This window comes from Bombina bombina, chromosome 3 (genome assembly GCF_027579735.1).
Source record: "Bombina bombina isolate aBomBom1 chromosome 3, aBomBom1.pri, whole genome shotgun sequence".
In the NCBI taxonomy this organism is placed as follows: Eukaryota; Metazoa; Chordata; class Amphibia; order Anura; family Bombinatoridae; genus Bombina; species Bombina bombina.
Genome location: NC_069501.1, coordinates 94073098 through 94098156, shown reverse-complemented (window position 1 = coordinate 94098156; position 25059 = coordinate 94073098). Strand labels below are relative to the sequence as shown.

The following is a 25059-nucleotide window of genomic DNA, read 5'->3' as shown; positions in this document are numbered from 1 at the left end:
TAACACGCTCCGGTGCTATTGTAAAATAACAAACTTTTGATTGAAGTTATAAAAACTAAGTATAATCACCATAGTCCTCTCACACATCCTATCTAGTCGTTGGGTGCAAGAGAATGACTGGGAGTGACGTAGAGGGGAGGAGCTATATGCAGCTCTGCTGGGTGAATCCTCTTGCATTTCCTGTTGGGGAGGAGTTATATCCCAGAAGTAATGATGACCCGTGGACTGATCACACATAACAGAAGAAATAAAGTAATCAGGAGTTATATTAAACAGAATCCATGCAAAACCTGGTTAAGTGAGGGTTAAAAAGGATTTTATAGATGTGGATGTAAGTTAACCAACAGACAAATGTTCAACAGTTTCAATCCTCTTCTAAACAATGATCATAAAAATGATATGAATCAGGAAATAAGCTGCAGATCAGTAGATGTTCTATATCTGTTGGAATGTTCATGGTGACTCCAGCATATTGGACGTACCTCAATAAATTTATCTATAAGGTTCAGAAAACATTAAAGTGATGGTAAAGTCATCTGTTGTGCAGTACATAATCCTTTTTCTTTTACCTTAACTAGCACATCGATGTGCTTATATAAATAAAAAACAATTTATTCACTCTGTAATGATGATTTTATTTCCCCTCCGTAGAGTTTTTTAAACAGCCTCTCTATAATTTTTTCACCGGTTCAGCTTTGATTGACAACGCTTTTAGCCAATCATCAGCTCACCATGCGCCCTATGTAAAATATGAACCGCACGCTCCCGGCATCTACACTAACTCTTTGCTACTTACTGCGCATGCGCACTTCTTACGCTAACTGCGCATTGCTATCTGAGAATACTCAGCTCCTGGTTTTAGCCGATGTAAGTAAACAGTAAATCATTCCTTTCGTAATGATTCACTGTTTGCTTTCATTTCTCTCATCAGCCAGATATTTTTCGATGTCTATATGTTTCAATGTTTGCTTTAATTTCTACCATCAATAATTTCTCTCTTCATATATAAAATAATTGTAAGTATTTTTTGGGCAAAAAATACTTACAATTATTTTATATATGAAGAGAGAAATTATTGATGGTAGAAATTAAAGCAAACATTGAAACATATAGACATCGAAAAATATCTGGCTGATGAGAGAAATGAAAGCAAACAGTGAATCATTACGAAAGGAATGATTTACTGTTTACTTACATCGGCTAAAACCAGGAGCTGAGTATTCTCAGATAGCAATGCGCAGTTAGCGTAAGAAGTGCGCATGCGCAGTAAGTAGCAAAGAGTTAGTGTAGATGCCGGGAGCGTGCGGTTCATATTTTACATAGGGCGCATGGTGAGCTGATGATTGGCTAAAAGCGTTGTCAATCAAAGCTGCACCGGTGAAAAAATTATAGAGAGGCTGTTTAAAAAACTCTACGGAGGGGAAATAAAATCATCATTACAGAGTGAATAAATTGTTTTTTATTTATATAAGCACATCGATGTGCTAGTTAAGGTAAAAGAAAAAGGATTATGTACTGCACAACAGATGACTTTACCATCACTTTAAGGGAATATTAAAGGGACATAATACTCATATGCTAAATAACTTGAAACTGATGCAGAATAGCTGTAAAAATCTGACAGGAAAATATCACCTGAGCATCTCTATGTAAAAAAAAAGGAAGATATTTTACCTCACAATTTCCTCAGCTCAGCAGAGTAAGTTCTGTGTAAAAAGTTATACTCAGCTGCTGGCCAGCTGCAGATATAATTTTTTTTTTTTTTTTTTTAAAAATGAAGAAATTAACTGCAGCCAATCAGCATCAACACTGCTGAGGTCATGAATTATTTTACTGTGATCTCATGAGATTTCATAGTAAACTTCCTTAAACTGAATAGCGAAATTACAGGAGTGTGCACGAGGCTCAGTCCCTTGTCTGTCCCGGGACAGGCATACTGATTTGCTGCTTAAAGTCCTTTGCAATGAGGTTTGAATACTTAGGACATTTTGAGGTAAAATATCTTTATTTTTTACATAGAGATGTTCAGGTGATATTTTCTAGTCGGCTTTTTACAGCTATGCTGCATCACTTTCAAGTGTTTCAACATTTGGGTATCATGGCCCTTTAAAAGAGGTTTTGAAACATATTCCTTATCAGAATATTTAAAAAAGATACACAATTGCAACACTAAACAGATAACTAAATATATGGGTATCAAAAAAAACCACCACATTGCAGAGGAGGTAATACAACTAATATATTAAAGGGACAGTCTACACCAGAATGTTTATTGTTTAAAAAGATAGATAATCCCTTAATTACTCATTCCCCAGTTTTGCATAACCAACACAGTTATATTAATATATGTTTTGCCTCTGTGATTACCTTATATCTAAGCCTCTGCAGGCTGGCCCTTATCTCGGTGCTTTTGAAAGACATACAGTCAACTCCTTAATAACTACACGGGAGTGAGCACGTTATCTATATGACACACATGAACTAGTACTGTCCAACTGTGAAAAACGCAAAATGCTCTGAGCTAAGAGGCGGTTTTCAACGGTTTAGAAATCAGTTTGAGCCTACCTAGGTTTAGCTTTTCAAAAATACCAAAAGTCAATTGGAAAGTTGTTTAAAATTGCATGCCCTATCTGAATCATTTAAGTTTAATTTTGACTAGACTGTCCCTTTAAAGTAAAACAGAAATTAAATGGATCTTTCTTTTACATACCCTTATACCTAAAGGTTTAAACAGAGACTTAGAGTTACGTCATTTCTTATAAAAAAAAATTATAAAAATGTTATAAATTGTATAACTTTTTATTAAAGGTTATTTTAATAAATAACCCTTTTTATACATTTTCACAATTTCTATTAGTGCTGTTAAAATTAAGTTGTTTACACACATATATTTAAGTAGTTTGTACTGTTAAAATCAATTTATGTACAGTCATGGCCAAAAATATCGGCACCCCCGCATTTCTGTCAGATAATGCACCGCTTCACCCAGAAAATTGTTGCCATTACAAATGTTTAGGCATTCTCATGTTTATTTTGTTTGTATTTGTATGACACAAAAAAGTGGAGAGAAAAAAGCCAAATCTGACACATTCCACGCAAAAATCCTAAAATGGAAAGGACAAAATTATTGGCACCCTCAATTTAATATTTGGTAGCACACCCCTTGGAAAAAATAAATCCATTGCTTCCTGTAAGCATCAATGAATTTCTTACACCTCTCTACTGGAATTTTGGACCACTCTTCTTTCGCCAACTGCTCCAGGTCTCTCAGATTGGAAGGGTTCCTTTTCCCAACTGCTGTTTTGAGATCTCTCCACAGGTGCTCTATGGGATTGAGATCTGGACTCATTGCTGGCCAATTCAGTACTCTTCAGCGCTTTGTCAAACAATTTCTGGGTGCTTTTTGACGTGTGCTTTGGGTCATTGTCCTGCTGTAAGACCCATGACCTCTGACAAAGACCCAACTTTCTGACACTGTGCCCTACACATTGCACCACAGAATTATTTTGTAGTCTTCAGATTTCATAATGCCATGCACACAGTCAAGACATCCAGTGCTGAAACAGCAAAGCAACCCCAAAACATCATTGAACCTCCACCTGTTTGACTGGAGGGACTGTATTCTTTTCTTTAAAAGCCTCATTTCTTTTTCTGAAAACAATAGAATGATGGGCTTTATCAAAAAGCTGTAATTTTGTTTTGTCTGTCCACAACACATTCTCCCAAAAGGATTTTGGCTTCCTCAGGTAAGTTTTGGCAAACTCCAGTGGGGTCCTCCTGGGTCTCCTACCATAGTGTCCATTTTCATTAAGATGGCGAAGTATAGTGCGAGCTGAGACATTTGTACCCTGTGCCTGAAGGTCAGCTTGAATTTGTCTGGAAGTTAATCAAGGCTCTTTATCCAGCATTCAAACAATCCTTCGCTGCAATATTTGATCAATTTTTCTCTTTCATCCACGTCCAAGGAGATAAGCTTCAGTGCCATAGCTGTAAAATTCTTGACAACGTTGCACACAGTGGACACAGGAACATTAACATCTCTGGAGATGAATTTGTAACCTTGAGATTGTCCATGCTTTTCCACAATTTTTGTTCTCAAATCCTCACACAAATTCCTTGCTGCTCTTTCTATTCACCATGCTCAGCGTGGAACATAGACAGACAAGAAAGGTTAAATACATTTTTCACCATTTTAACTGGTTGCCGGTGTGATTTCAATATTGTCAGCACCTGTTAATTTATACAAGTGAGTTTAATTATAAATTACAGGAGCATCACAAACTTGGAATGCAATTATTTTCTACAATTTTGAGAAGGTGCCAATAATTGTGTGTCAGATTTGGGGGGGTTTTCTCCCCTTTTTTGTGTCATACTAATACAAACAAAAGAAATAAAGATGAGAATGCCTAAACATTTGTAATTGCAACAATTTTCTGGGCGAAGATGGTGCATTATCTGACAGAAAAGCAGGGGTGCCAATATTTTTGGCCATCACTGTATATTCCATATTCTCGTTCATTATAAGAGGTAACTAAGAGTAGTGGCTAAAATAACATCCTTTTGACTTTAGCCACTTAGCTGTTTTCAGGATAGAATACCCATTAAGAGATTATTTTTATATATTTTTTTATATATAATATTTAAAATTTTATCACAATACATGTTTATGGCAAAGTGTTTTTCAAATGTGTAACATCTGAATAAGTAATTTTAATATGCATCGTATTCTTTGGCATTATAGAGTTTATACAGACTGTTTAATACATAGAGTAGTGGTATAGTAAGGACTTAAGAAAATGTTGACCCAGGTTCGAATCCCTCCCGTGTTAGGTGTTGAATTTATTTTTTGAAAACACATATGAGACTTCATATTTTTTTTTTTTTTTAAAGTTGATATGTATTATATGATGCTAATACTGCTGTATAATTGAATATAGTTTGATTGTTAGCCATATTATGAAGATCTAATAAGTGTGAGAATGCCTAATGTAATATGTTACTACAGCATATTTTCCATAACTTTTGGATGCAAGAACACACTATAAAAAGGAGCACAGAGAAACACTGGACATTTCCTTGAAAAAGCTAAACAGACTGGTGAAACGTTCAATGAATATTATGATTGGACGCAACATCACAAGGAGGTGTTTGTGCAGTTCCTATGTCTTATGTCCTGATAACCCTACTAATTTGTTGCCCTTTTATTAATAAAAGTATATTTTAATCTGAGTTCCATCTGTGAATTTCTATTTAACCCTTAGCTTTAGACTAAGCTTTGAGCTTAGTCTAAAGCTCATGAATATGTGAGTATACTTTCAAGGCTTCTACCATAACTTCAGCCTAAGCAGGATTTCACAATTATACACTTTTGCATTTTTGTTTAAGGTACTCGCAGAGAAACAAGTCTGAAAGACTACACTACAGTGGATTAGACCTTCTAATCACATATCCTTTGTGCACATATAAACATTGTTATTTAAGTTATGGAAAAGTCTCTCTTTAGAATTCTTAGAACTAAAACAAAAAGGAGGAACAAAGATCTCAATTAATATTGTCCAAAGAAATCGCTTTTGGCAAAAAGTCCAAACAAAAACAAAAAAATCAAATGAAAAACAAGAGATAGAAGAATGCACACAGGAAAGAGCATAACATTCAGAAAATCTTCGAGCAAAAGAAATGGCCAAAAGAAACAAAACCTTTCAGGACAAAAGCAAAACATCCAAACTATGCATAGGTTCAAAATACCTGCAAAACTCTTAGAACCAATCTCAGATTCCAAGGAGGAAAAACAGAATTTATGTTTACCTGATAAATTACTTTCTCCAACGGTGTGTCCGGTCCACGGCGTCATCCTTACTTGTGGGATATTCTCTTCCCCAACAGGAAATGGCAAAGAGCCCAGCAAAGCTGGTCACATGATCCCTCCTAGGCTCCGCCTACCCCAGTCATTCGACCGACGTTAAGGAGGAATATTTGCATAGGAGAAACCATATGATACCGTGGTGACTGTAGTTAAAGAAAATAAATTATCAGACCTGATTAAAAAACCAGGGCGGGCCGTGGACCGGACACACCGTTGGAGAAAGTAATTTATCAGGTAAACATAAATTCTGTTTTCTCCAACATAGGTGTGTCCGGTCCACGGCGTCATCCTTACTTGTGGGAACCAATACCAAAGCTTTAGGACACGGATGAAGGGAGGGAGCAAATCAGGTCACCTAAATGGAAGGCACCACGGCTTGCAAAACCTTTCTCCCAAAAATAGCCTCAGAAGAAGCAAAAGTATCAAACTTGTAAAATTTGGTAAAAGTGTGCAGTGAAGACCAAGTCGCTGCCCTACATATCTGATCAACAGAAGCCTCGCTCTTGAAGGCCCATGTGGAAGCCACAGCCCTAGTGGAATGAGCTGTGATCCTTTCAGGAGGCTGCCGTCCGGCAGTCTCGTAAGCCAATCTGATGATGCTTTTAATCCAAAAAGAGAGAGAGGTAGAAGTTGCTTTTTGACCTCTCCTTTTACCAGAATAAACAACAAACAAGGAAGATGTTTGTCTAAAATCCTTTGTAGCATCTAAATAGAATTTTAGAGCGCGAACAACATCCAAATTGTGCAACAAACGTTCCTTCTTCGAAACTGGTTTCGGACACAGAGAAGGCACGACTATCTCCTGGTTAATGTTTTTGTTAGAAACAACTTTTGGAAGAAAACCAGGTTAGTACGTAAAACCACCTTATCTGCATGGAACACCAGATAAGGAGGAGAACACTGCAGAGCAGATAATTCTGAAACTCTTCTAGCAGAAGAAATTGCAACCAAAAACAAAACTTTCCAAGATAATAACTTAATATCAACGGAATGTAAGGGTTCAAACGGAACCCCCTGAAGAACTGAAAGAACTAAGTTGAGACTCCAAGGAGGAGTCAAAGGTTTGTAAACAGGCTTGATTCTAACCAGAGCCTGAACAAAGGCTTGAACATCTGGCACAGCTGCCAGCTTTTTGTGAAGTAACACAGACAAGGCAGAAATCTGTCCCATCAATGAACTTGCAGATAATCCTTTTTCCAATCCTTCTCGAAGGAAGGATAGACTCTTAGGAATCTTAACCTTGTCCCAAGGGAATCCTTTAGATTCACACCAACCGATATATTTTTTCCAAATTTTGTGGTAAATTTTTCTAGTTACAGGCTTTCTGGCCTGAACAAGAGTATCAATAACAGAATCTGAGAACCCTCGCTTTGATAAGATCAAGCGTTCAATCTCCAAGCAGTCAGCTGGAGTGGGACCAGATTCGGATGTTCGAACGGACCTTGAACAAGAAGGTCTCGTCTCAAAGGTAGCTTCCATGGTGGAGCCGATGACATATTCACCAGATCTGCATACCAAGTCCTGCGTGGCCACGCAGGAGCTATCAAGATCACCGACGCCCTCTCCTGATTGATCCTGGCTACCAGCCTGGGGATGAGAGGAAACGGCGGGAATACATAGGCTAGTTTGAAGGTCCAAGGTGCTACTAGTGCATCTACTAGAGTCGCCTTGGGATCCCTGGATCTGGACCCGTAGCAAGGAACCTTGAAGTTCTGACGAGAGGCCATCAGATCCATGTCTGGAATGCCCCACAGTTGAGTGATTTGGGCAAAGAATTCCGGATGGAGTTCCCACTCCCCCGGATGCAATGTCTGACGACTCAGAAAATCCGCTTCCCAATTTTCCACTCCTGGGATGTGGATTGCAGACAGGTGGCAGGAGCGAGTCTCCGCCCATTGAATGATTCTGGTCACTTCTTCCATCGCCAGGGAACTCCTTGTTCCCCCCTGATGGTTGATGTACGCAACAGTCGTCATGTTGTCTGATTGAAACCGTATGAACTTGGCCCTCGCTAGCTGAGGCCAAGCCTTGAGAGCATTGAATATCGCTCTCAGTTCCAGAATATTTATCGGTAGAAGAGATTCTTCCCGAGACCAAAGACCCTGAGCTTTCAGGGATCCCCAGACCGCGCCCCAGCCCATCAGACTGGCGTCGGTCGTGACAATGACCCACTCTGGTCTGCGGGAGGTCACCCCTTGTGACAGGTTGTCCAGGGACAGCCACCAACGGAGTGAGCCTCTGGTCCTCTGATTTACTTGTATCTTCGGAGACAAGTCTGTATAGTCCCCATTCCACTGACTGAGCATACACAGTTGTAATGGTCTTAGATGAATGCGCGCAAAAGGAACTATGTCCATTGCCGCTACCATCAAACCTATCACTTCCATGCACTGCGCTATGGAAGGAAGAGGAACGGAATGAAGTATCCGACAAGAGTTTAGAAGTTTTGTTTTTCTGGTCTCTGTCAGAAAAATCCTCATTTCTAAGGAGTCTATTATTGTTCCCAAGAAGGGAACTCTTGTCGACGGAGATAGAGAACTCTTCTCCACGTTCACTTTCCATCCGTGAGATCTGAGAAAGGCCAGGACTATGTCCGTGTGAGCCTTTGCTTGAGGAAGGGACGACGCTTGAATCAGAATGTCGTCCAAGTAAGGTACTACAGCTATGCCCCTTGGTCTTAGCACCGCCAGAAGGGACCCTAGTACCTTTGAGAAAATCCTTGGAGCAGTGGCTAATCCGAAAGGAAGCGCCACGGACTGGTAATGCTTGTCCAGGAATGCGAACCTTAGGAACCGATGATGTTCCTTGTGGACAGGAATATGTAGATACGCATCCTTTAAATCCACCGTGGTCAAGAATTGACCTTCCTGGATGGAAGGATTGTTCGAATGGTTTCCATTTTGGACGATGGAACCTTGAGAAACTTGTTTAGGATCTTGAGATCTAAGATTGGTCTGAACGTTCCCTCTTTTTTGGGAACTACGAACAGATTGGAGTAGAACCCCATCCCTCGTTCTCTTAATGGAACAGGATGAATCACTTCCAGAAGATAACCTTGGGAGACTATTTCTAGCGCCCAAGGATCCAGAACATCTCTTGCCCAAGCCTGAGTGAAGAGAGAGAGTCTGCCCCCCACCAAATCCGGTCCCGGATCGGGGGCCCGCATCTCATGCTGTCTTGGGAGCAGTGGCAGGTTTCTTGGCCTGCTTTCCTTTGTTCCAGCCTTGCATAGGTCTCCAGGCTGGATTGGCTTGAGAAGTATTACCCTCCTGCTTAGAGGACGTAGCACTTGGGGCTGGTCCGTTTCTGCGAAAGGGACGAAAATTAGGTTTATTTTTGGCCTTGAAAGACCTATCCTGAGGAAGGGCGTGGCCCTTGCCCCCAGTGATATCAGAGATAATCTCTTTCAAGTCAGGGCCAAACAGTGTTTTCCCCTTGAAAGGAATGTCAAGCAATTTGTTCTTGGAAGACGCATCCGCTGACCAAGATTTTAACCAAAGCGCTCTGCGCGCCACAATAGCAAACCCAGAATTTTTCGCCGCTAACCTAGCCAATTGCAAGGTGGCGTCTAGGGTGAAAGAATTAGCCAATTTAAGAGCACAAATTCTGTCCATAATCTCCTCATAAGAAGAAGAATTACTAATAATCGCCTTTTCTAGCTCATCGAACCAGAAACACGCGGCTGTAGTGACAGGGACAATGCATGCAATTGGTTGTAGAAGGTAACCTTGCTGAACAAACATCTTTTTTAGCAAACCTTCTAATTTTTTATCCATAGGATCTTGGAAAGCACAACTATCTTCTATGGGTATAGTGGCGCGCTTGTTTAGAGTAGAAACCGCCCCCTCGACCTTGGGGACTGTCTGCCATAAGTCCTTTCTGGGGTCGACTATAGGAAACAATTTTTTAAATATGGGGGGAGGTACGAAAGGTATACCGGGCCTGTCCCATTCTTTATTAACAATGTACGCCACCCGCTTGGATATAGGAAAAGCTTCGGGGGGCCCCGGGGCCTCTAGGAACTTGTCCATTTTACATAGTGTTTCTGGAATGACCAGATAATCACAATCATCCAAATTGGATAACACCTCCTTAAGCAGAGCGCGGAGATGTTCCAACTTAAATTTAAAAGTAATCACATCAGGTTCAGCTTGTTGAGAAATTTTTCCTGAATCTGAAATTTCTCCCTCAGACAAAACCTCCCTGGCCCCCTCAGACTGGTGTAGGGGCCCTTCAGAAACAATATCATCAGCGTCCTCATGCTCTTCAGTATATTCTAAAACAGAGCAGTCGCGCGTTCGCTGATAAGTGGGCATATTGGCTAAAATGTTTTGATAGAATTATCCATTACAGCCGTTAATTGTTGCATAGTAAGGAGTATTGGCGCGCTAGATGTACTAGGGGCCTCCTGTATGGGCAAGACTGGTGTAGACGAAGGAGGGGATGATGCAGTACCATGCTTACTCCCCTCACTTGAGGAATCATCTTGGGCATCATTTTTACTAAATTTTTTATGACATAAATCACATCTATTTAAATGAGAAGGAACCTTGGCTTCCCCACAGTCAGAACACAATCTATCTGGTAGTTCAGACATGTTAAACAGGCATAAACTTGATAACAAAGCACAAAAAACGTTTTAAAATAAAACCGTTACTGTCACTTTAAATTTTAAACTGAACACACTTTATTACTGCAATTGCGAAAAAGTATGAAGGAATTGTTCAAAATTCACCAAAATTTCACCACAGTGTCTTAAAGCCTTAAAAGTATTGCACACCAAATTTGGAAGCTTTAACCCTTAAAATAACGGAACCAGAGCCGTTTTTATATTTAACCCCTTTACAGTCCCTGGAATCTGCTTTGCTGAGACCCAACCAAGCCCAAAGGGGAATACGATACCAAATGATGCCTTCAGAAAGACTTTTCTATGTATCAGAGCTCCACACACATGCAGCTGCATGCCATGCTGTTCTCAAAAACAAGTGCGCGATACCGGCGCGAAAATGAGGCTCTGACTATGATTAGGGAAAGCCCCTATAGAATAAAGTGTCTAAAACAGTGCCTGCCGATATGATTTTACAAAAAATACCCAGATTAAATGATTCCTCAAGGCTAAATATGTGTAAATATGATCGATTTAGCCCAGAAAATGTCTACAGTCTTAATAAACCCTTGTGAAGCCCTTATTTACTGTCTGAATAAAAATGGCTTACCGGATCCCATAGGGAAAATGACAGCTTCCAGCATTACATCGTCTTGTTAGAATGTGTCATACCTCAAGCAGCAAAAGTCTGCTCACTGTTCCCCCAACTGAAGTTAATTCCTCTCAACAGTCCTGTGTGGAACAGCCATGGATTTTAGTAACGGTTGCTAAAATCATTTTCCTCATACAAACAGAAATCTTCATCTCTTTTCTGTTTCAGAGTAAATAGTACATACCAGCACTATTTTAAAATAACAAACTCTTGATTGAATAATAAAAACTACAGTTAAACACTAAAAAACTCTAAGCCATCTCCGTGGAGATGTTGCCTGTACAACGGCAAAGAGAATGACTGGGGTAGGCGGAGCCTAGGAGGGATCATGTGACCAGCTTTGCTGGGCTCTTTGCCATTTCCTGTTGGGGAAGAGAATATCCCACAAGTAAGGACGACGCCGTGGACCGGACACACCTATGTTGGAGAAAACTGGCTTAATCCCGACTAAAGCCTTAACAAAACTCTGAATATCAGGAAATTTAACAATCTTCTTAGGAAATATGGCCTTTTAAATAACTGGTAAATAAACCTTTATAAAAACCATCTTAAAGAAATTGAAGAATTCCAGGAATTCTAAAAGTGCCAGGTAAAACCATGCTCCACACACCAAGAAATAAAGGCCTTCTAAACCTTGTGATAATCTTATATATGAGAGAAGAGAGAAAAAGACGACGGCACTACTGGTGTTGTGTCCCTTATACTATTAATTTCTCTAATATGATGATAGAGCTAACTATGTTATAATCAAGGACTTAGGTGCTGTACACTGAAAGAAACAAACTAAAGGATACCAATTGCGTGAAGCAATTGAAAGAGTGTACTTCGATAGCACTCAACAGCACGGGTAGGTTACTGGCAAATGTTACCATAGGTAAGTAAGCCCAAAGGGAGGCGGTATTAAAACTTAACTTTTATTTAAATAGTTAAAATTGAAAATTGTTAAAATATTCAGACAGTGTGAGAGAGAACGGGGGTGATGAGGAGGGGGGAGAGGTCTCCAAAATCACCTTGTATCTTATATAGTAACCCGGTATGTTCCACAGAGATTATACCCTTAGACAGCGGAGGACAATTATAAATTTGTACCTATATATTATATTGCTCAGAATATTTGAACATATATCACATTCAGAATATAAGTGTCCTTATTGTTGCTGTGAATCAAAAAGCGGAATTATCTGCTACAGTATACCTTCGTGTACATTGTATGGTATAATTCCCTATGGGTAATAAGTGTGAGTAATAATGTTCTCTTATCGGATGTCAGACTGATAAGTATCCCTAATATCATAAATATCAATGGTGTCCTGTTTGGTTCACCGCCTGGCGATACCCCACAGTTATAGAGCTGCTGGTTGTATCGATACACTAGTAGTTGATGCCTGGATAGACTGTAATATAAGGGATGGTAAATTACCAAAATAAAGTCAATTCCCTATATTAATCCAGTTTCTCAACAGGACCGCCTAGTATTTATCCGGCTAGGCCAGAGGACGGCCAATATTTTAAACTGACAGGGGTTAAGGAGGTAGGGTGTGGTACCCCTAGAAATAAAAATGTCATGCACTCTTATCTGGATATTCCCAAATAACTGCAATTTGGCTGTTGCATTAAAAGTATCAAATACCTGCTGTTTCTCTTTTCACAATTTGGGAAATAATCTTGTGTGTAATTCTATATACCTGTTGGAATGGATTAAACTAAATGTCCAGATTTGAACAGGAATGGCCCACTTGGTTTTAACAAAATAGTCAGCCCAGTGTATAAACAGATAACACAATATAAAATATTAATATGTGTTGGTATTAGAAAAAGGCTTGCGTTAGTGGCTACCTGGTCAGGTACCATAACATTGCTTAGGGTCAAATGTACCACAAATAGATTCCAAGATTGTTTATTTTGATAACGTGGTCAGAATGTAATTAACTTCAAATAGTCTACATCCAGACACCCCTTTTAGTGCGTTACTTATTTGGCAAGTGACCGTGTTCAGTTGAGACCTCCTAAAAAATAGCATAGGTATGGACCCTGTCAGTTAGTTCTGATGAATCTGGCGGTCTGTGCTGTATTACTATAACTCCTGTGTAATGTTGGTAATCCTGCGTTATTATTCAGTGTGGAGAACTAGAGTAATTGTATAAACTACATGGGTTCTCCCCTATTGTTTGTCTTAAAGTAACCCTTACTTGGTAGCGAGCTAGAGTGATACCTATTTCTAAAAGAGGTACAAATCTTCACTTATAGAGTGAATACTATTGCGGTATACACTTGTCAGCTATAATACTTGTTTAGGTACTTAATGACATTTAATATTGTTAAAGAGGAGAGGGAGACCGATAATCAGTTAAACAAACTAGGTTCTCCCCGGATAACTTGTTCAGGCGTTGCCCTTATTAGTTCCTAGCGGTATCGCTTTATTATACTAGTGGAGAAATCTAATCTCCACTCCTTATGTTAATTGTTTAACACGCCAGTGTTAAAGGAGTACTAGAAAACTCAGGCTCAAATTAGGAGATACTAAGCTCCGGTACGTAAGATCCAGTCATACTCACACACATACCATTTTAAATTAAATTCTATAAACACATTCGTTCTAAAGTCACACTGCTGTTAGTTTAAAAAGGAGAGCTATTCTCCAACTGCCCTGACATGTTTCGCCGCAAAGGCTTTGTCAAAGGTCTGAATATTTTAACGATTTTCAATTTTAACTATTTAAATAAAAGTTAAGTTTTAATACCGCCTCCCTTTGGGCTTACTTACCTATGGTAACATTTGCCAGTAACCTACCCGTGTTGTTGAGTGCTATCGAAGTACACTCTTTCAATTGCTTCACGCAATTGGTATCCTTTAGCTTGTGATAATCTTCCCTGTCAAGGGTAAGAACTAAACATTCAATCTGGTGTTTTAAATGGGAAATACTGAAGCTTTAGCATATTTCCATAGTTGCCAACATTTAAAAAAAAAAAATTCCAGGGACACTTTGCAGCAGAGCAAGCAAGCGGGTTACTGGAGTACTGACGACCTACTGTTCAACTGCTCCGCCCACTCAGTTCTGCAATCAAAACACACCCATTTGAAAGTTATAGTATAATTTAGACTTATCCATAGATTATTATACAGATTACAGCACCAAGCTCTTACACCTACCCAGTCTCTGGAACACATTCTGGGCATACGGTTATTTTTACAAAATTAGAAAGACAAATATGTGAATCGATTCAATAATAATAACAGAATTTATGCTTACCTGATAAATTACTTTCTCCAACGGTGTGTCCGGTCCACGGCGTCATCCTTACTTGTGGGATATTCTCCTCCCCAACAGGAAATGGCAAAGAGCCCAGCAAAGCTGGCCATATAGTCCCTCCTAGGCTCCGCCTACCCCAGTCATTCGACCGACGGACAGGAGGAAATATATATAGGAGAAACCATATGGTAACGTGGTGACTGTAGTTAGAGAAAATAATTCATCAGACCTGATTAAAAAACCAGGGCGGGCCGTGGACCGGACACACCGTTGGAGAAAGTAATTTATCAGGTAAGCATAAATTCTGTTTTCTCCAACATAGGTGTGTCCGGTCCACGGCGTCATCCTTACTTGTGGGAACCAATACCAAAGCTTTAGGACACGGATGAAGGGAGGGAGCAAATCAGGTCACCCAAACGGAAGGCACCACGGCTTGCAAAACCTTTCTCCCAAAAATAGCCTCCGAAGAAGCAAAAGTATATAATTTAAAAAATTTGGTCAACAGGAACCTCATTCTTGAAGGCCCATGTGGAAGCCACAGCCCTAGTGGAGTGAGCTGTGATACTTTCAGGAGGCTGCCGTCCGGCAGTCTCAAAAGCCAATCTGATGATGCTTTTAAACCAAAAGGAAAGAGAGGTAGAAGTTGCTTTTTTACCTCTCCTTTAACCAGAATAAACAACAAACAAAGAAGATGTTTGTCTAAAATCTTCAGTAGCCTCTAAATAGAATTTTAGAGCACGGACAACGTCCAAATTGTGTAACAAACGTTCCTTCTATGAAACTGGATTCGGACACAAAGAAGGTACAACTATCTCCTGGTTAATATTTTTGTTGGAAACAACCTTCGGAAGAAAACCAGGCTCAGTACGTAAAACCACCTTATCTGCATGGACCAGATAGGGCGGAGAACACTGCAGAGCAGATAACTCAGAAACTCTTCTAGCGGAAGAAATTGCAACCTAAAACAAAACTTTCCAAGATAATAACTTAATATCTACGGAATGTAAGGGTTCAAACGGAACCCCTTGAAGAACTGAAAGAACTAGATTAAGACTCCAGGGAAGAGTCAAAGGTCTGTAAACAGGCTTGATTCTAACCAGAGCCTGAACAAACGCTTAAACGTCTGGCACAGCTGCCAGCCTTTTGTGAAGTAAAACAGATAAAGCAGAGATCTGTCCCTTCAGAGAACTCGCAGAAAATCCTTTCTCCAAACCTTCTTGTAGAAAGGAAAGAATCTTAGGAATTTTTATCTTGTTCCATGGGAATCCTTTAGATTCACACCAACAGATATATTTTTTCCATATATTATGGTAAATTTTTCTAGTTACAGGCTTTCTAGCCTGAATAAGAGTATCTATTACAGAATCTAAAAACCCACGCTTTGATAAAATCAAGCGTTCAAACTCCAAGCAGTCAGTTGGAGGAAAACCAGATTCGGATGTTCGAATGGACCCTGAATAAGAAGGTCCTGTCTCAAAGGTAGCTTCCATGGTGGAGCCGATGACACATTCACCAGGTCTGCATACCAAGTCCTGCGTGGCCACACAGGAACTATCAAGATCACCGAAGCCCTCTCCAGATTGATCCTGGCTACCAGCCTGGGAATGAGAGGAAACGGTGGGAATACATAAGCTAGGTTGAAGATCCAAGGTGCTACTATTGTATCCAATAGAGTCGCCTTGGGATCCCTGGATTTGGACCCGTAACAAGGGACCATGAAGTTCTGACGAGAGGCCATCAGAACCATGTCTGGAATGCCCCATAATTGAGTTATTTGGGCAAAGATTTCCAGATGGAGTTCCCACTCCCCCGGATGCTCCTCCATCGCCAGGGAACTCCTTGTTACCCCCTGATGGTTGATATATGTAACAGTCGTCATGATGTCTGATTGAAACCTTATGAATTTGGCCTTTGCTAGTCGAGGCCAAGCCTTGAGAGCATTGAATATCGCTCTCAGTTCCATTATGTTTATCGGGAGAAGAGAGTCTTCCCGAAACCATAGACCCTGAATTTTCAGGGGTTCCCAGACCGCGCCCCAGCCCACCAGACTGGCGTCGGTCGTGACAATGACCTACTCTGGTCTGCGGAAGCTCATTCCCTGTGACAGGTTGTCCAGGGTCAGCCACCAACGGAGTGAATCTCTGGTTATTTGATCTACTTGTATCGTCGGAGACAAGTCTGTATAATCCCCATTCCACTGTCTGAGCATGCACAGGTGTAATGGTCTTAGATGAATTTGTGCAAAAGGAACTATGTCCATTGCCGCAACCATCAAACCTATTACTTCCATGCACTGCGCTATGGAAGGAAGAAGAACAGAATGAAGTACCTGACAAGAGCTTAGAAGTTTTGATTTTCTGGCCTTTGTCAGAAAAACCTTCATTTCTAAGGAAACTATTATTGTTCCCAAGAAGGGAACTCTTGTTGACGGGGACAGAGAACTTTTTTCTATGTTCACTTTCCACCTGTGAGATCTGAGAAAGGCTAGGACAATGTCCGTATGAGCCCTTGCTATTGACAGAGACGACACTTGAATCAGGATGTCGTCCAAGTAAGGTACTACTGCAATGCCCCTTGGTCTTAGCACCGCTAGAAGGGACCCTAGTACCCTTGTGAAAATCCTTGGAGCAGTGGCTAATCCGAATGGAAGTGCCACAAACTGGTAATGCTTGTCCAGAAAGGCGAACCTTAGGAACCGAAAATGTTCCTTGTGGATAGGAATACGTAGGTACGCATCCTTTAAGTCCACCGTGGTCATGAATTGACCTTCCTGGATGGTAGGAAGGATCGTTCGAATGGTTTCCATTTTGAACGATGAAACCCTTAGAAACTTGTTTAGAATCTTGAGATCTAAAATTGGTCTGAATGTTCCCTCTTTTTTGGGAATTATGAACAGGTTGGAGTAAAAACCCATCCCTTGTTCTCCTAATGGAACAGGATGAATCACTCCCATGCTTAACAGGTCTTCTACACAGTGTAAGAATGCCTGTTCGAAGATAATTGAGACCCGTGGAACCTTCCCCTTGGGGGTAGTTCCCTGAATTCCAGGAGATAACCTTGAGAAACTATTTCTAGCGCCCAAGGATCCTGAACATCTCTTGCCCCAGCCTGAGCAAAGAGAGAAAGTCTGCCCCCCACCAGATCCTTCCCAGATCGGGGGCCAACACTTCATGCTGTTTTGGTAGCAGTGGCAGGTGACTTGGCCTGCTTACCCTTGTTCCAGCCTTGCATCGGCCTCCAGGCTGGCTTGGTTTGAGAAGTATTACCCTCTTGCTTAGAGGGTGTAGAATTTGAGGCTGGTCCGTTTCTGCGAAAGGGACGAAAATTTGGCCTATTTTTAGCCTTAAAAGACCTATCCAGAGGAAGGGCGTGGCCCTTTCCCCCAGTGATGTCTGAAATAATCTCTTTCAAGTCAGGGCCAAACAGTGTTTTACCCTTGAAAGGGATGTTAAGCAAAAGCGCTCTGCGCGCCACGATAGCAAACCCTGAATTATTCGCCGCTAATCTAGCTAATTGCAAAGCGGCATCTAAAATAAAAGAGTTAGCCAATTTAAGAGCTTGAACTCTGTCCAAAACCTCCTCGTACGAAGATTCTTTATTGAGCGACTTTTCTAGTTCTTCGAACCAGAAACACGCAGCTGTAGTGACAGGAACAATGCATGAAATTGGTTGTAGAAGGTAACCTTGCTGAGCAAACATCTTTTTAAGCAAACCCTCTAACCTTTAATCCATAGGATCTTGAAAGCACAACTATCTTCTATAGGAATAGAAGTGCGTTTGTTTAGAGTAGAAACCGCCCCCTCGACCTTGGGGACTGTATGCTATAAGTCCTTTCTGGGGTCGACTATAGGAAATAATTTCTTAAATATAGGGGGAGGACAAAAGGTATGCCGGGCCTTTCCCACTCCTTATTTACTATGTCCGCCACCCGCTTGGGTATAGGAAAAACATCGGGGGGCACCGGAACCTCTAGGAACTTGTCCATCTTACCTAATTTCTCTGGAATGACCAAATTGTCACAATCATCCAGAGTAGATAATACCTCCTTAAGTAGTGCGTGGAGATGTTGTAATTTAAATTTAAAAGTTACAATATCAGGTTCTGCTTGTTGAGAAATTTTCCCTGAATCTGAAATTTCTCCCTCAGACAAAACCTCCCTCCTGGCCCCTTCAGATAGGTGTGAGGGTATGTCAGAACTATCATCAGCGTCCTCTTGCTCTTCAGTGTTTAAAACAGAGCAATCACGCTTTCTCTGATAAGTAGGCATTTTGGAAAAAATGCATGCAATAGAATTATCCATTACAGCCATTAATTGTTGTATGGTAATAAGTATTGGCGCACTAAATGTACTAGGGGCCTCTTGTGTGGGCAAAACTGGTGTAGACACAGAAGGGGATGATGCAGTACTATGCTTACTCCCCTCATTAGAGGGATCATCTTGGGCAATATATCTATGGCATTATTATCCCTACTTTGTTTGGACATTATGACACAAATATATCACATATATTTAAATGGGGAGACACATTGGCTTTCATACATATAGAACATCGTTATCTGATGGTTCAGACATGTTAAACAGGCTTAAACTTGTCAACAAAGCACAAAAAAGTTTTACAATAAAACCGTTACTGTCCCTTTAAATTTTAAACTGAACACACTTTATTACTGAATATGTGAAAAAGTATGAAGGAATTGTTCAAAATTCACCAAAATTTCACCACAGTAACTTAAAGCCTTAAAAGTATTGCACACCAAATTTGAAAGCTTTAACCCTTAAAATAACGGAACCGGAGCCGTTTTTACATTTAACCCCTATACAGTCCCAGGTATCTGCTTTGCTGAGACCCAACCAAGCCCAGAGGGGAATACGATACCAAATGATGCCTTCTATAAGCTTTTTCAGTGGTTCTTAGCTCCTCACACATGCATCTGCATGCCATGCTTTCCAAAAACAACTGCGCATTAGAGGCGCGAAAATGAGGCTCTGTCTATGACTAGAAAAGGCCCCCAGTGAAAAAGGTGTCCAATACAGTGCCTGCCGTTTTTATTAAAACAATCCCCAAGATTTAACAACTATTAAAAGTAATAATCTGCCAAATATACTTAGTAAAGTAATCGTTTTAGCCCAGAAAAATGTCTACCAGTTTTTTAAGCCCTAATGAAGCCCTTTATTCTTTTACTTAAACTAAGAAAATGGCTTACCGGTTCCCATAGGGAAAATGACAGCTTCCAGCATTACCGAGTCTTGTTAGAAATGTGTCATACCTCAAGCAGCAAAGTCTGCCCACTGTTTCCCCCAACTGAAGTTACTTCATCTCAACAGTCCTGTGTGGAAACAGCTATCGATTTTAGTAACGGTTGCTAAAATCATTTTCCTCTTACAAACAGAAATCTTCATCTCTTTTCTGTTTCAGAGTAAATAGTACATACCAGCACTATTTTAAAATAACAAACTCTTGATTGAAGAACAAAAACTACATTTAAACACCAAAAAACTCTAAGCCATCTCCGTGGAGATGTTGCCTGTGCAACGGCAAAGAGAATGACTGGGGTAGGCGGAGCCTAGGAGGGACTATATGGCCAGCTTTGCTGGGCTCTTTGCCATTTCCTGTTGGGGAGGAGAATATCCCACAAGTAAGGATGACGCCGTGGACCGGACACACCTATGTTGGAGAAAACAATATTCCATTAGGAATGAATTATATTTAAATAATATACTATATCGATTTATCATCTATCTGTATATATGTGTATATATATATATATATATATATATATATATATATATATATATATATATATATATGCGCAAACAACAAATGTTGTGCAAAAGAGATTTTCAGGGACATTTCCAGGGACAAAAAATATCCAGGGACATACAACAAAATCCAGGGACTGTCCCTGGAAATCAGGGACTGTTGGCAACTATGTATTTGGTTGTTTTTGCATCTGACTGGACTGAATGTAATCCCACATGTGATGATCTTGTGGACCGTAACCATCTTCTGAACAAACTTTATCAGCTAATTTATTCTCTAAAAGCAAATCAAACTATGTAAAAATACTTTCATAGTCATTTAAATGGTCCAATAATCTAAAGCTATAAAAATTAAATTTGACAGTTCATTAAAAATAAGAACCTACACATATGAACATAAACTAAAAAGTAAATTAATTTTGCATTGTTCAAATCATAAAATTGTAGAGGTTTGTGAATTACTTAATCAGGGTCTGTATATAATCTCTCATTCATTAATGTATTTATGTCATTGGTTCAAAGTAATAAATGTTATTTTAAAGAAAATTTGAGCTATTAAGAGACTTACGCCTAGATTTAGAGTTCTGCGGCCAAAGGGGTGCGTTAGCTACGCGTGCTTTTTCTGGCCGCACCTTTTAAATACCGCTGGTATTTAGAGTTCACAGAATGGCTGCGCTAGGCTCCAAAAAAGGAGCGTATAGCATATTTACCGCAAGTTCAACTCTCGATACCAGCGGTGCTTACGGACGCGGCCAGCTTCAAAAACGTGCTCGTGCACGATTCCCCCATAGAAAACAATGGGGCTGTTTGAGCTGGAAAAAAAACTAACACCTGCAAAAAAAGCCGCATTCAGCTCCTAACGCAACCCCATTGTTTTCTATGTGGAAACACTTCCTACGTCTGCACCTAACACTAACATGTACCCCGAGAATAAACACCCCTAACCTTACACTTATTAACCCCTAATCTGCCGCCCCCGCTATCGCTGACACCTGCATATTATTATTAACCCCTAATCTGCCGCTCCGTACACCCCCGCCACCTACATTATCCCTATGTACCCCTAATCTGCTGCCCCTAACACCGCCGAACCCTATATTATATTTATTAACCCCTAATCTGCCGCCCCCAACGTCGCCTCCACCTAACTACACTTATTAACCCCTAATCTGCCGACCGGACCTGAGCGCTACTATAATAAATGTATTAACCCCTAATCCGCCTCACTCCCGCCTCAATAACCCTATAATAAATAGTATTAACCCCTAATCTGCCCTCCCTAACATTGCCGACACCTAACTTCAAGTATTAACCCCTAATCTGCCGACAGGAGCTCACCGCTACTCTAATAAATTTATTAACCCCTAAAGCTAAGTCTAACTTTAACCCCAACACCCCCCTAAATTAAATATAATTTAATTTAAATCTAACTCTTATTAAATAAATTATTCCTATTTAAAGCTAAATACTTACCTGTAAAATAAACCCTAATATAGCTACAATATAAATTATAATTATATTATAGCTATTTTAGGATTTATATTTATTTTACAGGTAACTTTGTATTTATTTTAACCAGGTACAATAGCTACTAAATAGTTGAGAACTATTTAATAGCTAAAATAGTTAAAATAATTACAAAATTACCTGTAAAATAAATCCTAACCTAAGTTACAATTAAACCTAACACTACACTATCAATAAATAAATTAAATAAAATACCTACAATTACCTACAATTAAACCTAACACTACACTATCAATACATTAATTAAATACAATACCTACAAATAACTACAATTAAATAAACTAACTAAAGTACAAAAAATATAAAAGAACTAAGTTACAAAAAATAAAAAAATATTTACAAACATTAGAAAAATATTACAACAATTTTAAACTAATTACACCTACTCTAAGCCCCCTAATGAAATTACAAAGCCCCCCAAAATAAAAAAATGTCCTACCCTATTCTAAATTACAAAAGTTCAAAGCTCTTTTACCTTACCAGCCCTGAACAGGGCCCTTTGCGGGGCATGCCCCAAGAAATTCAGCTCTTTTGCCTGTAAAAAAACACATACAATACCCTCCCCCCAACATTACAACCCACTACCCACATACCCCTAATCTAACCCAAACCCCCCTTAAATAAACCTAACACTAAGCCCCTGAAGATCTTCCTACCTTATCTTCACCTCACCGGGTATCACCGATCGGTCCTGGTTCCAAAATCTTCATCCAACCCAAGCGGGGGCTTCCGACGACTTAAAGGAACCGTCATTCTTCAGTTGGACGTCGTCGGAAGAAGATTGATCCGCGCTGGAGGTCTTCACGATGGAGCCGTTCCTCATCGGATGAAGATAGAAGATGCCGCTTGGATCAAGATGGTTGCCGGTCTGAATCGCCTCTTCTTCCCGGATAGGATGAAGACTTTGGAGCCTCTTCTGGACCTCTTCAGCTGCAGGATTATGGATCACCAGCCCCCGCTTGGGTTGGATGAAGATTTTGGAGCCAGGACCGATCGGTGATAACCGGTGAGGTGAAGACAAGGTAGGAAGATCTTCAGGGGCTTAGTGTTAGGTTTATTTAAGGGGGGTTTGGGTTAGATTAGGGGTATGTGGGTGGTGGGTTGTAATGTTGGGGGGGGGTATTGTATGTGTTTTTTTACAGGCAAAAGAGCCGAATTTCTTGGGGCATGCCCCGCAAAGCGCCCTGTTCAGGGCTGGTAAGGTAAAAGAGCTTTGAACTTTTGTAATTTAGAATAGGGTAGGGCATTTTTTTATTTTGGGGGGCTTTGTTATTTTATTAGGGGGCTTAGAGTAGGTGTAATTAGTTTAAAATTGTTGTAATATTTTTCTAATGTTTGTAAATATTTTTTTATTTTTTGTAACTTAGTTCTTTTTTATTTTTTGTACTTTAGTTAGTTTATTTCATTGTAGTTATTTGTAGGTATTGTATTTAATTAATGTATTGATAGTGTAGTGTTAGGTTTAATTGTAGGTAATTGTAGGTATTTTATTTAATTAATGTATTGATAGTGCAGTGTTAGGTTTAATTGTAACTTAGGTTAGGATTTATTTTACAGGTAATTTTGTAATTATTTTAACTATTTTAGCTATTAAATAGTTCTTAACTATTTAATAGCTATTGTACCTGGTTAAAATAAATACAAAGTTACCTGTAAAATAAATATAAATCCTAAAATAGCTATAATATAATTATAATTTATATTGTAGCTATATTAAGGTTTATTTTACAGGTAAGTATTTAGCTTTAAATAGGAATAATTTATTTAATAAGAGTTAATTTATTTCGTTAGATTTAAATTATATTTAATTTAGGGGGGTGTTAGGGTTAGACTTAGCTTTAGGGGTTAATCCATTTATTACAGTAGCGGCGAGATTCGGTCGGCAGATTAGGGGTTAATAATTGAAGTTAGGTGTCGGCGATGTTAGGGAGGGCAGATTAGGGGTTAATACTATTTATTATAGGGTTTATTGAGGCGGATTAGGGGCTAATAACTTATTATAGTAGCGGTGCGGTCCGCTTGGCAGATTAGGGGTTAATAAGTGTAGGCAGGTGGAGGCGACGTTGAGGGTGGCAGATTAGGGGTTAATAAATATAATATAGGGGTCGGCGGTGTTGGGGGCAGCAGATTAGGGGTACATAAGGATAACGTAGGTAGCGGCGATTTGCGGTCGGCAGATTAGGGGTTAATTATTGTAGGTAGCTGGCGGCGACGTTGTGGGGGGCAGGTTAGGGATTAATAAATATAATATAGGGGTCGGCGGTGTTAGGGGCAGCAGATTAGGGGTACATAAGTATAACGTAGGTGGCGGTCGGCAGATTAGGGGTTAAAAAAATTGAATAGAGTGGCGGCGATGTGGGGGGACCTCGGTTTAGGGGTACATAGGTAGTTTATGGGTGTTAGTGTACTTTAGAGCACAGTAGTTAAGAGCTTTAGAAACCGGCGTTAGCCCAGAAAGCTCTTAACTACTGACTTTTTTCTGCGGCTGGAGTTTTGTCGTTAGATTTCTAACGCTCACTTCAGCCAAGACTCTAAATACCGGCGTTAGAAAGATCCCATTGAAAAGATAGGATACGCAATTGACGTAAGGGGATCTGCGGTATGGAAAAGTCGCGGCTGAAAAGTGAGCGTTAGACCCTTTAATGACTGACTCCAAATACCGGCGGTAGCCTAAAACCAGCGTTAGGAGCCTCTAACGCTGGTTTTGACGGCTACCGCCCAACTCTAAATCTAGGCCACAGATTTAATCAGAAGTACTACATACATTTCAGTACTATGTAAATATTGCTAAAATGGTTGAGAAGCACATATTTATAGGGATAGGAAAGTCAAAATTAAACTTACACGATTCAGATAGAGCAGGCCATTTTAAGACACTTTTAAATTCACTTCTATTTTTAAATGTGCTTCGTTTTCTTAATATCCCTTGTTAAAAAATGAATGCACACATATCATACACTACTTGGAGCTGCTGCTAATTGGTGCCTGCACACATTTGTCTCTTCTAATTGGCTAAATAGATATTTTCAGCTTCCTGTCAGTAGTGCAATGCTGTACCTTCAGCAATGAACAACAAGAGAATGAAGAAAATTTGATAATAGAATTAAATTGGAAAGTTGTTTAAAATTGTATGTTCTATCTGAATCCTAAAAAGAACATTTTGGGGTTTACCATTCCTTTAACTCATTACTGTCCAGCAAAGTATAAGTTTGTTGTCTTTAAAAATACAATAATGAAATAAAAATGAATATACTTTACCTCATCTCCCATTTGAGGTACAAAAGGAGACCTGTGAGGTGCTGTATCTGTTATCCATACTGGTGGACGGCATTCATTAGACGTATCTCTGTCTAAGGGAGGCCTTTGTGGACTTCTCACCACCTATAATTTAAAGGACAAC

At 39.8% G+C, this 25059-nt stretch overlaps 1 protein-coding gene across 1 annotated transcript in view; it reads right to left on the bottom strand.

The window, feature by feature from the left end:
• The window catches only part of BRWD1 (bromodomain and WD repeat domain containing 1), a gene marked incomplete in the record, with an annotated part of 1309461 nt that overhangs the window by 539120 nt on the left and 745282 nt on the right, over positions 1 to 25059 (bottom strand). Inside the window, 1 exon segment of the mRNA XM_053705925.1 lies at positions 24918 to 25040. Within this exon segment, the coding sequence (XP_053561900.1) occupies positions 24918 to 25040 (123 nt within the window).